We start from the raw sequence: 12,399 nt of genomic DNA, 5'->3' as shown, positions 1-12,399 counted from the left end.
TCCGGGTCCCGCGGACCCGCCCCGGAAGCGGACGCAAAGCGTGAGGGAACAGTGGCGCCAGGTGTCCAGTGCGCATGCCCAGCCGGTGCGGCTGGGTCTTTGGGGCACTTGGGGCAGAGTTCGCGGTAGGGTTTGCACCTGGCGGGGCCGAGGGGGCCTTGAAGCCCTCTTCGTCGGGCGGACGGCGAAGGCTTTCTCTAAACCTTTTCTCCTACCCATGCAACTCTGGTTACATGCCATCCCCGCTCAAGCCTGTCCAGGTTTGACCTGGGTTCTCAGGTCTTTAAAAAAATCCACCTGAAACCTCAAGCCTCACCGGCCTTGGCCTCATCTCTTTTTCCTTCCACGGCAGACGTCTCCAAAGCCACGTCCACACTTGCTGTCTATCCGTTCTTCCATTCAGACCACACCACCTCCAGGCCCTCTCCTGGAAGGCTTAGGGGCAAGTAGCCATTAAGCCCGAAAGGCCGAAGCCCTCACTCATCTCTTCTTGTGGGTCCTTCTCTCGACCACATCACTGTGTTAGTGTGCCCCAGCCTGAGCCCTGAGCTTCCGTCTACACCAAGCACCGGGTTATCTTTCCCAGGCTGTGGCTTTAAATACCACTTGTATCTCTGGACTCTCATCATTAAATGGCCAACACTCCAGATTCCTGACCTCTATTTTAGGTACCACTCACCTCAAATTTAACACGACTGATCAAAACAGAATTCTCCACCGCCCCCACCCCCACCCCTAGGCTCCCCTCTCCTCAACTGTACCACTATCTAGTCACCCAAAGCCAGTTGTCCTCGCCCTTTCTCATCTCATGACTGCCTCCTTCTCTAAGTTGAACATAAATATCACCTCCTCATAGAGACCTTCCCCTACCACCCACAGCACACATGTCCAACTCACCTTCCTTAGGGCTTATCACAACCTATAACCCTATTATTAATTTGATCCACTGGTTACACATACAGTCTCTCTCTCTCTCTCTCTCTCTCTCACACACACACACACACATACATGAGGGTAGGATGTGAGCTCCTTAAGAGCAGGGACACCAACCACTTGATTTATTATCTCCAGTCCCAAGCAAGGTGTGGGGCATACCCAAGGGTTCAGCAAATATCTGCTACCATCCAGCAGTCATTAAGCATTTTGTGAGGACTCATGTCTCACATGCAGGTTTGACTCTAAGGCTGGTGTGTAAAGCAACAATAAGAGTCACATCTCTGAAATTCCTTAGGGAGGTGCCAAGTTGGAAACTAACATGCCAGCTTATTTTCCTCCAGGGAGGGAACAGATTACTGTTTCTAAACCTGCACCCAGATAAGGTTTGAGTTTAGGGCCCAGGTGTAGGAAAAAATGATAGAATTGCAATTCAGTGAGGTCAAGTGAGGCTCAAAGGGGCCACAGGGTCACTGTAGAGAAGGGCAGCACTGTCTTCTTGCTCATTTCTCTTTCAAAGTGTCATGGCTGAGTTCCCATGTTAGAGTACAAGCAAGGGGAATTCACAGTCGCACTGACCTGACCAATAACTGTATGCAGGCTCAGACGAAAGGGCCTCTCGCTTGCACTACTCTTCAACCTCTTCCTGCAGGAGGAAGCTCAAGGGACTGCACAGCCTTGAGGGAGCCCAGCACAAGGAAGGCACCTCCATGGGAACTTTATTCATTGCTCTAGCCATGATCTATAGGAAAGAGGCTAGGGACTCCTCTTGTGGGGCACAGACTCAGTGCTGCTAGGGTCGTTCTCAGAGTCATCTTTGGGTTTCGGCACAGGCTGGAACTTGAGCAAGACAGGCGGGGCGAAGATGGAAGCCTTCACAGGAGGGGATGGTGTCTTCTCGGTGTTGGGAGAGCCACTACAGGCCGAGGTCCTGTGCAGGAGACAGCCAAGACATGTCCATGAGGTGGGATACCAGCGCACAGAGCCATCAGTACACATGACAAAACTTAAGGCTGTGAGATGGCCTTGGATACATTTCTACTTCCAGAATGCTCTCCCATGGATGTTTTGTTCCAAGCTATTCATCACAGCAACGCTGGTGATTATGAAAGCCTGGAAACAATCAAACATCCATCAGGGAGTGCCTAAAGGAACCATGGATGCCATGCAGCGGACTGTTCTGCAGCTGTTTAAGCCCTGATGATGGCCCAGCCCCGGTGCATGGCCCCACAATTCTGTGAGGAACGGATGATGCCAACAATGCCTTGCTTCTACATTTTGCCTCATAACAACACTGCACAAGTGTTTGCCCACAATCCCTTCTCCATCACCCTGCAGTAGGTCATCTTCCATCTCTTCCTCCTGGTAGGATGGTCTGATTGGATAGCCTTATTGCTTCCACTTACACATAATTCATGAATCTACATAATCAGGTTTAACCATGTTCACAATTTTATGTCTGCATATTCCATAATTCTGTGGATGCACACTTAAGCTGCTTCTACTTTTTCTCCTTTTAAATGGCATTGTCATAAACACTTCTGTACACAATCGTTTTGTTCTTTCCCTTAATCATCTTCTTGAGGCCAATTCCCAGAATTAAAAATACCAGAGCAAAGACTATGAGAATGTCTATGGCTCCTGATATATTTTGATAAATTGCCTTTCAAAAAGACTAACCTTAAGCTTTTGTGATTCAAAAGACAAGACGCTACAGATAAAGAAAGAAGATAACCCACATAATGGGAGGAAATATTTGCAGATCCTACATCTGATAACGGACTTGGCATCTTTGGCAGTTCCTCAAAATATATTTGCCATATGACCTAGCAATCCCATGCTTAAGACTATACCCAAGAAGGGGCGCCTGGGTGGTTCAGTTGGTTAAACATTCAACTCTTGATTTCGGCTCAGGTCATGACCTCAGTTTTGTGAGTTCGAGCCCCACTTTGACTCTGCACAGAGCCTGCTTGAGACTCTTCTCTCTCTGCCCCTTCACTGCTTGCACTCTATCTTTCTCAAAAATAAAAATATATAAAATAAAAAAATAAAGGGGCACCTGGGTGGCTCAGTCAGTTAAGCGTCCAACTTTGGCTTCGGTCATGATCTCGTGGTTTGTGAGTTTGAGTCCCGCATTGGGCTCTGTGCTCTGACAGCTCAGAGCCTAGAGCCACCTTCAGATTCTGTGTCTCCCCCTCTCTCTGCCCCTCCCATGCTCATGCTCTGTCTCTCAATAATAAATTTTAAAAATGTTTAAAAAAGGGGCGCCTGGGTGGCTCAGTTGGTTAAGCATTCGACTTTGGCTCAGGTCATGATCTCACGATTCGTGGGTTTGAGCCCCGTGCCGGGTTCTGTGCTGACAGCTAGCTCAGAGCCTGGAGCCTGCTTCATATTCTGTATCTCCCTCTCTCTGACCCTCCCTTGATCACACTGTCTCTCTCTCTCTCTCTCTCAGAAATAAATAAAATGTTAAAAAATGTTTAAAAAATTAAAAAATGAAAACAAATAAAAATTAAAAAATAGTGTCCTCACAGAAATGTTCATGACAGTATTATTCATAAAAGCCAAAAAATGGAAACAACCTAAATGTCTATCAACTCGTGAATTGACAGACAAAATATGGCATATCTACACAGTAGAATACTGTTCAACCATAAAATAAATCAACACAGAGAATGTACAACACCAAAAGGGAACTCCAGTGTAAACTATGGACTTTTGGGTGATGCTGATGTGTCAATGTAGGCTCCTCAGTTGTTAACAAACTCTGGTGGGGGATACTGGCAATAAGGGGGGTATGCACGTGTAGGGGCAGGGGACATGAAGGAAACTTCTGTAACTTCTTCTCAATTTTGTTGTGAACCTAAAACTGCTCTAAAAAAATTAAGTCTTAAAAAAGCAATTTAAAAAACAGGAAATTCAGTACTGACACATGCTAGAACATGGATGAACCTTGTAAATGTTATGCTAAGTGAAAGCAGCCAGTCACCAGACACCAGGTTATTGTATGGTTTCATTTATATGAAATGACCCAAATAGGCAATCCACAGAGAAAGTAGGTTACCGGTTGCCTTGGGCTGGGGAAGAGAGGAACTGGGAGTGACAGCTAAGTGGTGCTAGGTTTTTTTTTTTTTTTTTTTATGTTTATTTATTTTGAGGGAAAGAGAGATAGTGTGAGGGGCAGAGAGAGGGGGAGACACAGAATCTGAAGGTGGCTCCTGACTCTGAGCTGTCAGCACAGAGCCTGATGCAGGGCTCAAACTCACAAACCACGAGATCATGACCTGAGCTGAAGTCAGACGCTTAACTGACTGAGCCACCCGGGTGCCCCATCTTTTTTTTTTTTAATTGTAGTAAAATATGCACAAAATTTACCATTTTAACCGTTTCTGTGTGTACCATTCAGTGGCATTAGACACATTCACAGTGTTGTGTGGCCATCACCATTATCTATTTCCAGGACTGTTTTGTCATCCTGAACAGAAACTGTACTAATTAGGCAACAACTAATTAGTTGTTAGTTAGTCCTTCTCCAAGTCCCTGGTAACGTCTCATCTGCTTTGTCTTTAGAACTCTGCCTACTCTAGATACTTCATGTAATGGAAACCAGACAATAATCTTCCTTTGTGCTGGCTTATCTCACTTATTTCAACATTCTATATTATATGGATACACCACATTTTGTTCATCTTGCGTACACCTGGCTTATTTTCTTCTTTTGGCCACTGTCATTACTGGAGCTATGAACATTCATATACAAGTATCTGTTTGAGTCTCCACTGCTATTCTCCCAGGCATATACCTAGGAGTGGAATTACTCGGTCATATGGTATGCTTATGTTTAGCTTTCTGAAGAACCACCATACCCTTTATCCACAATGGCTTCACACTTTTACATTCCCACCAGCCATACGCTAGATATTCCAATGTCTCCACATGCTCATCAATACTTTTTATCTTTTTAAATTTTTTACCTTTTAAAGTTTACTTATTTTGAGGGCATGGAGGGGCAGAGAGAGAATCCCAAGCAGGCCCCACAATGTCAACACACAGCGCAGCTTGGGGTTCAAACCCAAGAACCTGAGATCATGACCTGAGCCAAAATAAGAGTGGACGATTAACCGACAGAGCCACCCAGGTGCCCCTTTTGTCTGTCTTTTTGATGAAAGGCATCCTAGTAGGTGGGAAGTGGTAGCTCACTGTGGCTTTCATTTGCATTTTCCTGATGTCTCAGGATGGAGCATCTTTTCCTGTGTTTATTGGCCATTTTGTGGGTCTTCTTGGAAGAAATGTCTATTCAAGTCCTTCGCTCATTTTTGTGGAGTGGGATTTTGTTGTTGCTGTTGATTGACAAATATTTTCTCATTCTATGAGAGTCTTTTCATTCTCTTCTTTTTGATGTAATGGAAATGTTCTAAAATTGGATTATGGTGATGGTTTCACAAATGTAAACATACAAAAAGCCACTGAAGTTGACACTGTAACTGGGTGAATTTATATGATGCTATGTAAATTATCTCAATAAAAGGATTTTTAGGGGCACCTGGTGGCTCAGTCAGTGAAGCGTCTGACTTCGGCTCAGGTCATGATCTCACGGTTCGTGGGTTCAAGCCCCACGTTGGGCTCTGTGCTGACAGCTCAGAGCCTGGAGCCTGTTTCAGATTCTGTGTTTCCCTCTTTCTCTGACCTTCCCCTGCTAATGCTGTCTCTCTCTCATAAATAAATACAACATTTAAAAAAATTTTAAAAGAATTTTTAGGGGCACATGGGTGGCTGTCAGCTAAGCACACAAACCTTGATTTCAGCTAAGTTCATGACCTCAGGGTTTGTGGGTTCGAGCTCCACATCAGGTTCTGGGCTGATAGTGCAGAATCTGCCTGGGATTCTCTTTCTCTCTCCCTCTCCCTCAAAATAAACAAATAAACTAAAAAAAAAGTAACAATTTTTTAAAAATTTAAGTATTTATGGGGTGCCTGGGTGGCTCAGTCGGTTTAGCAGCCGACTTCGGCTCAGGTCATGATATCACGGTTCGTGGGTTCAAGCCCTGCGTTGGGCTCTGTGCTAACGGCTAGCTCAGAGCCTGGAGTCTGCTACAGATTCTGAGTCTCCCTCTCTCTCTGACCCTCCCCTGCTCATGCTGTCTCTCTCTCTCTCAGAAAGAAATAAAACATTTAAAAAAAAATTTCAGTATTTATTTTTGAAAGAGAGCATAAGCAGGGGAGGTGCCGAGAGAGGGGGACAGAGGTGGAGTATGCAACTCTTAATCTCCAGGTTGTGAGTTCAAGCCCCACACTGGGTGTAGAGATTATTTAAAAATAAAATCTTAAAAAAAAAAAAAGAATAAAGCCAAATTACAGTATTTTCATAGCAGAAATAAGTCTCTACCTACAGCCTCAATAGCACAGGATTCTCTTTACTTGGGCTTCTTGACAGGTATATAACATACACGCTAGCAATCTTAATGTGTACCTCTTTCATTACTAAGGATGCCAAAAATATTTTTAAAGATTTGCTTACTCTTTGGGTGTCTTCTTGGATAAACTTTCTGTCAACTAAATTTAGCATCACAGTCTGCAGTTTACAGAACTGTGTGGGTTTCTTATGAAAGAAGCCATTTGAATTCTCAGTCATTGCTAGCGGGAACACACAATGGTACAGCCACATTGGTAGTTTCTTCAAAACTAAACATACTATCACCATATGATCCAGCAATCATGCTCCTTGGCGAAAGAGCTGGAAACATATGTCCGTAAAACACTTGCACATCAACGTGTATAGCAGCTTTATTCATAATCACTAGAATTTGGAATCAGTCTTTCAGTAGGTGTATGGATAAATAAACCCCAGTCCATCCAGACAATGGAATGTTATTCGGTGCTAAAAAGAAAGGAGCCATCAAGCCATGAAAAGACATGGAGGAACCTTAAAAGTGAGTATTACTAAGTAAAAGAAGCCAATCCGGTAAGGCCACATACTGTAGGATTCCAAGTATGTGACATTCTGGAAAAGACAAAACTGTGGAGACAATAAAAAGATGAGTGGTTGTCAGGGGTTAGAGGACAGGGAGGGATGAAGAGCTGGAGCACACAGGATTTTGAGGGCAGCAAGGCTATTCTGTATGATCCTATAATGGTGGATACATGTCACTATACATTTGTCCAAACCCATAGAAGGTATACCACCAAAAGTGAGCCCAAATGTATGGCCTCTGGGCAATAACGATGTGGTACTGTAGGTACATTAGTTTAAGGTGGGGAATGTTGATAGTGGGGGTGTCTGTGCCTTTGTAGGGGCAGGGGGCATATGGAAACTCTCAGTACTTTGTCAGTTTGCTATGAATCTAAAACTTCTCTGAAAAACAGTATTTTTTTTAAGTCATCTGAAGCAATGAAGCAGCCAGTTTAAACACATGCTTTGAAACAACACTCCATGGAATGACATGGGAAATACTTAACACCACCATAAGTGGAAACAAAAGGTGATTAAAAAACAAACAACCAGGGACGCCTGGGTGGTTCAGTTGGTTAGGCGTCCAACTTCAGCTCAGGTCATGATCTCATGGTTCGTGGGTTCGAGCCCCGTATCGGGCTCTGTGCTGGCAGCTAGCTCAGAGCCTGGAGCCTGTTTCAGATTCTGCGTCTCCCTCTCTCTGACCCTCCCCTGCTAACGCTGTCTCTCTCTGTCTCTCAGAAGTAAAGAAAACATTAAAAATATTTAAAAACAAAACAAAACAACCAACCGTATTCAGTAAATCCCTGCTTTGCAAGACACATGTCTATAAACCTTAGGGCTGCCCAGTTGACAGGATTGTTTCCAGTGGGTCTCTGAGCTGCTTGTTTCTGATTCTTGCCATTACAAACGCTAGGAAGGGAGAGTGACTTTTCTGGCACCCTGTTACACTAGGGTCCTTTCACGAAATATAAACGTTTTTCTGGCCCCTGTGCACACTGCCATGATGCCATCAAGTCAGGCAAGCCAGAACGGTGTCCGGCCCTGGAGAGGCTCAGAAGCATGCTTACCAGGGGTAGCCAGAGCAATGGAGCTGGTGTGCACGGTTTCCAGCCAGGTACGAGAAATGAAAGCCTCCGGGGTTGAGGACCAAAGGGGTCAGATCAACCATGTGGCTGCAAGACAGGGCAGAGAGGGGAACATCAGCCCCGGGCTCCTCCCAGGCAGGCCCTCCCCAGCCTCCATATGCACGTGCAGGATATGGGCACAGGGGCTTCCCTTCACAGAGCAGACCCCTGAGCTTCGATTCCTTCCCTATACAATGGGAATAACAACCCCTCAGGATTGCAGTGAGGATTAACAAGATAGGGAAGAAATGGCAACCGACTGTTGGCACACAAAAAGCTCCCCAAAACATTCCCTTTTCATTTGCCCCAAGCTTAAATTCCTTCCACCTCTTTGGGTTCGATGACAGGCCGGCCCAGTTTAATTTCACTTCGGACCTTGTAATGTCCACCTTCTCCATCTGCAGTACAGAAAGGAAATCTTAGGACAAGTTTGGGGGCCTCGCTGAGAAGCAAAACACTTGTACAGGAACTAGGAGAAGTATGTGACTGTCCTTCATTTGGCAAATACGTCAGGATCATCCTCAGTACCCATCTCGAGCTTGGCGTTAGGGGGACAGGGGATGGGATGGGGGCCGGGAGCTGACCAGGGATGGGGGTCTGCCTGGAGTGAGAGTGTGGGATAAGCGGGGATCAGCAGGGGCAGGCAGATAGGAAGGCACACTGCAGAGGCACCCAGAGAGTGGCAAGGAGAACACCACCCACGAGGCGAGGCAGGCGTGAGGCTGGAGACATTAGGGGGCAGCCATGGTTCTCCACCTGTCCCCTGCGCACCGCAGAATTCTGCCCAGTGTTTTGGGGACTGCCTTGCTCAACTGAGGCAGAGCCGGTAAACCTCTGTGCCTCCAATGCTTCAACAAGAGCAGACCCCTTTCATCTGCTGTAGCCGTCACCATCCCACCCAAGATATTGCCTGCAGATAGAGTTCTGCTGCTTAAAAACAAAGTTGTAAGAGCCACTGCTGTGGGCCCCAGGAGAACCACTGGGGTGGTTCTGAGCAGAGGGGCAGAGGCTGCCCCTCCCGGGACCACATGGAGTGGGGGACGCACTCACTGACCGACTTGCTGGGCAGCGGAGGGAAGGGGCCAAAGACCCTAGGCATAGGGTAGACAGGGGGTGCTGAGGCCACCATGGAGGCCACGGTAGTAGCAGTGGATGGCAGTGGTGGAGGTGGCAGCACGGTCGGTGGCAGGCATGGAGAGGTGGACCGGTCTCGCAAGAGGATGGGTTCTGGTTTCTTCGGTTTTGGCTTTCTTCTCTTCTTCTTGGCATCTGTGACAAAAGGGACCAGTGAGTGCCTACCCCACGGCCAGAACAGGATAGAGTGGGAGCCAAACAGTGGTGTAGGGTCTTCACAAGGTTTCTCCCCCAAAGGGGACCACATAATAATGCCTAGAGTCACTGCTGACAGGTGCCAACGTGTACCATCTCATTGGCCCCACAACCATCCCACGGAGAAAGGGTACTTTTGTCTCTCTCTTACATGTAGAACTAGAAGCTCCAACTGTACAAGGCACAGGCAGGATCCATACCCCAGCTGTCTGACTCCAAGGCCAGAATTTCAGGAGAAGTGACAGAGTATCAATACCAAGGAGGGCTTGGCTCGTCACAGGCAGGTCAGTCTGCCACCCATCCCCCAACACTGTGGAAAGCTCCTGAGGCTGCCAGCACCTTCATGGGGGTATCCAGGCTCTGGAGAGGAAGCTCACCAACTACACCCAGCCCCAGGGCCATCCTAGGGGTGTCCAAAGGCTCCTTTTTCTGTACGGAAACCCATATGTACAAGGTCTCACAGAGGTGGGCTCAGGGACAGAATCTTTGAGAAGCAGGACCCTCAGGCCTACCCCTCTCTCTTTTCATGTTAGGTTTTCCTCCTGTATTCAACAAGTCTGGCTATTTCTACTGTTCACAGTTACAGGACACCAGCAAAGTGTGTGCAACCCATTAGAACGGCTCATCTAGAATGATGATCACCACCACCAAAGAGCACTGACCTGGAGGCTAAGAGCCTGAGCCTCACAGCAACCCAAGCCTGAATTCGAGTCTAGCTTCTACTACTTAATATGTGATATCGTTGTCACATAGTTGGCCACCCTCCCTGGGCCTCTATGTTCTCTCCCATAAAACATGGATAAACAGGATCCACACTACCTTGGGACGCTGGGGTAGAAGCTACACATGCCATGGATCGGGATGAAAGGGTGATGAGGAGGACTTACACTCACCATCATGCAACCTGGGACCCCCAGGTAAGCCAGGCTTTCTAACACCATGAAGCAAGCAGCTCCACCCCTAGCTGAACACAAATGCAACCCAAAGAAATGAACCCAAATCTAATCAAGACTTTAGAACGACTGTGCAATAAGTACAGGTAGAATGGGCCACCTGGGTGGCACAGTCAGTTAAGCATCAGATTCTTGATCTCGGATCAGGTCATGAGCTCACTGTTTGTGAGTTCAAGCCCCACACTGGGCTCTGTGCGGACAACATGGAGCCTGCTTGGGACTCTGTCTCTCCTTCTCTCTGCCCCTTCCCTGCTTGTGCGCTTGCACACTCTCTCTCTCCCTCTCTCTCAAAATAAACTCAAAAAAGAAAATTAAAAATTAAAAAAAAAAATACAGGCACAGGGGAATAAAACAAACACAGTGATCCGTAACAACAGATATAAACCCATTAAGTGGATTACCCCAAAGGACAGCACAGTTCTTCAAGTTGATGGCATGGGGGACAAAGGTGAGGGCATCCCATCTCAAAGGGGCTTCAACAGATGTGACCACTATCCTCATTTGCCATCCCTGTGTGGTTATTAATGTGGCCCCTTGCATTTCACTCTCGCAAATATCTTAATGTGGACCCAAAGTATACAGCCATCCTAGTGAAAAGGAACCTCAGAGGCCTAACACGTAAACTAAACATCAGCTAATATTACTGAACTGTTGTCAATTTTATATCCGGGGCAACACTGTGATTACAAAATGTCTCTTAAAAAAATTTTTTTTTAATGTTCACTCATTTTTGAGAGACAGGGCATGAGCAGGGGAGGGGCAGAGAGAGAGGAAGGCACAGAATCCAAATCAGGCTCCAGGCTCTGAGCTGTCAGCACAGAGCCTGACTCGGGACTCAAACCAATAAGCTGTGAGATCATGACCTGGACTAAAGATGAAACTTAATTGACTGAGTCACCCAGATGCCCCACAAAATGTTTTTTTAATGTCTAAAAAAGAGTTCTAAAGTATTGAAGAATATAATGATGTCTGAGATTTCCCCTAAAATGCTCCAGAAAAAGAAAAGGGGGAGGGAGCAAGCATGGCAAGATGCTTGCAGAAGCTGAAGGGAGACTGGTACCTGAGTGTTTACTGCAGTCTCCAGTTTTGTGTATGTGCGTTTGCAGAATAAAGACTTAAAAAATAAACACCAAACACTCGAAAACGTGCCAAGCACAGGACCACGGATAGGGGATCCTGAGTCAGGTTTGCTGGGTGAATGGAGCCTGGCAGAGGTGGAGCCTCACCCTGGGAGTAGAGATGCACGCGGTGGATGCTCCTCTTGAGCTGCTCCAGGCGCTGGTGCATCTCCAGGGCACCCATGCTGTTACAACAATTCAGCTCGCCCTGGACTGCACAGAAGAGCTTCGCCTACAAGGGGAGAGGCAGGGCAGCAAGACGCAGGAGGGGTGAGACGGCCGCCTACCTCACTCCCCACGCTGGGCCTCCAGGAAGACCCTACCCTGCAGCTCCAGCTAGGCGCGAAGGCGCCCTCCCCACCCCCGCCCCCGCCCCCACCTTCTGCCTTCAGGGCTCCGCCCCCAAAGGATGGCAAGCAGGAGCGGCGGCTCCACCCTCCCCTGCTTTCCCCACCCCATCCCCCCGAAGCCCCGCCGGCCGGCTCGCACCCAGAGGAAGGAGAGGAGCCCGCGCCCCTCGTACTCGGCCAGCTTGCCCTTGCGCACCACCCTCTCGGCCAGCGCGGGGTTGCGGTCGATGCTACGGAAGAGGCGGCGCAGGGCGCGCTCCGTGTAGGTGGCCGCCTGCCTCTCGAAGTCCTCTTCGGAGATGAGCTGGCAGAAGGTCACGCTCTGGGGGAACTCGCTGTCGAACTCGTCCAGGACCTCCATCTGAGAGGGGCTGCGGGCTGGCCCGGGCGGCCTGGGGGCGGAGCGGCCGTCGGGGCGGGGCCACCAAGGCTCCTGGCACACCGACCCCCACCCGCCTCCGGCCCGGAGACGGGCAGCTCCCGAGGGCTGGTCGCAGTGGGCGGGCCGGGGCCTGTGGGGGCGGGGGCCGCTGGGACCCACCTGCTCTCTTGCCCTCAGCTGCCGCGCCGACGCAGCCTCCGTCCGCGTGCCGCAGCCACCGCCCCGACCACCCTAGCCAATCCGCCTGGAGCTCTCTGG

General features: G+C 48.2%; 1 protein-coding gene across 3 annotated transcripts; it reads right to left on the bottom strand.

Moving 5' to 3' along the window:
* Positions 1-1,634: 1,634 nt before the first annotated feature.
* LOC120238801 lies at positions 1,635-12,386 on the bottom strand. Of its 3 annotated transcripts, none has more exons than XM_039242805.1 (7): positions 12,301-12,386; positions 11,899-12,151; positions 11,518-11,641; positions 9,064-9,278; positions 8,304-8,407; positions 7,953-8,057; positions 1,635-1,864 (listed from the first exon to the last, which is right to left on the bottom strand). In XM_039242805.1, the coding sequence occupies exons 2-7, from the start codon at positions 12,118-12,120 to the stop codon at positions 1,690-1,692; spliced, it is 945 nt and encodes a 314-aa protein (XP_039098736.1). In that variant the 5' UTR covers positions 12,121-12,151; positions 12,301-12,386; the 3' UTR covers positions 1,635-1,689. The 3 variants fall into 3 exon arrangements, with proteins under 3 accessions (XP_039098736.1, XP_039098737.1, XP_039098738.1); XM_039242806.1 differs by having other exon boundaries at positions 8,337-8,407; XM_039242807.1 differs by having other exon boundaries at positions 11,956-12,151.
* Between the last annotated feature and the right edge of the window lie 13 nt (positions 12,387-12,399).

The sequence above is a fragment of the Hyaena hyaena genome, unplaced genomic scaffold (assembly GCF_003009895.1).
Source record: "Hyaena hyaena isolate Hyena2069 unplaced genomic scaffold, ASM300989v1 scaffold_219, whole genome shotgun sequence".
NCBI classification, from domain to species: domain Eukaryota; kingdom Metazoa; phylum Chordata; class Mammalia; order Carnivora; family Hyaenidae; genus Hyaena; species Hyaena hyaena.
The sequence above is the reverse complement of the archived record's forward strand: the minus strand, read 5'-3'. Positions and strand labels throughout refer to the sequence as shown.

Excerpts from the sequence above, each read along its gene's own strand:
- LOC120238801 (XM_039242805.1), bottom strand. The coding sequence starts at position 12,120 with ATGGAGGTCCTGGACGAGTTCGACAGCGAGTTCCCCCAGAGCGTGACC. Across the intron at positions 11,642-11,898 it reads GGCTCCTCTCCTTCCTCTGG|GCGAAGCTCTTCTGTGCAGT; the intron begins GTGCGAGCCGGC and ends CTCCCCTTGTAG. Across the intron at positions 8,058-8,303 it reads AAGCTTGGGGCAAATGAAAA|CCACATGGTTGATCTGACCC; the intron begins GGGAATGTTTTG and ends CCTGTCTTGCAG.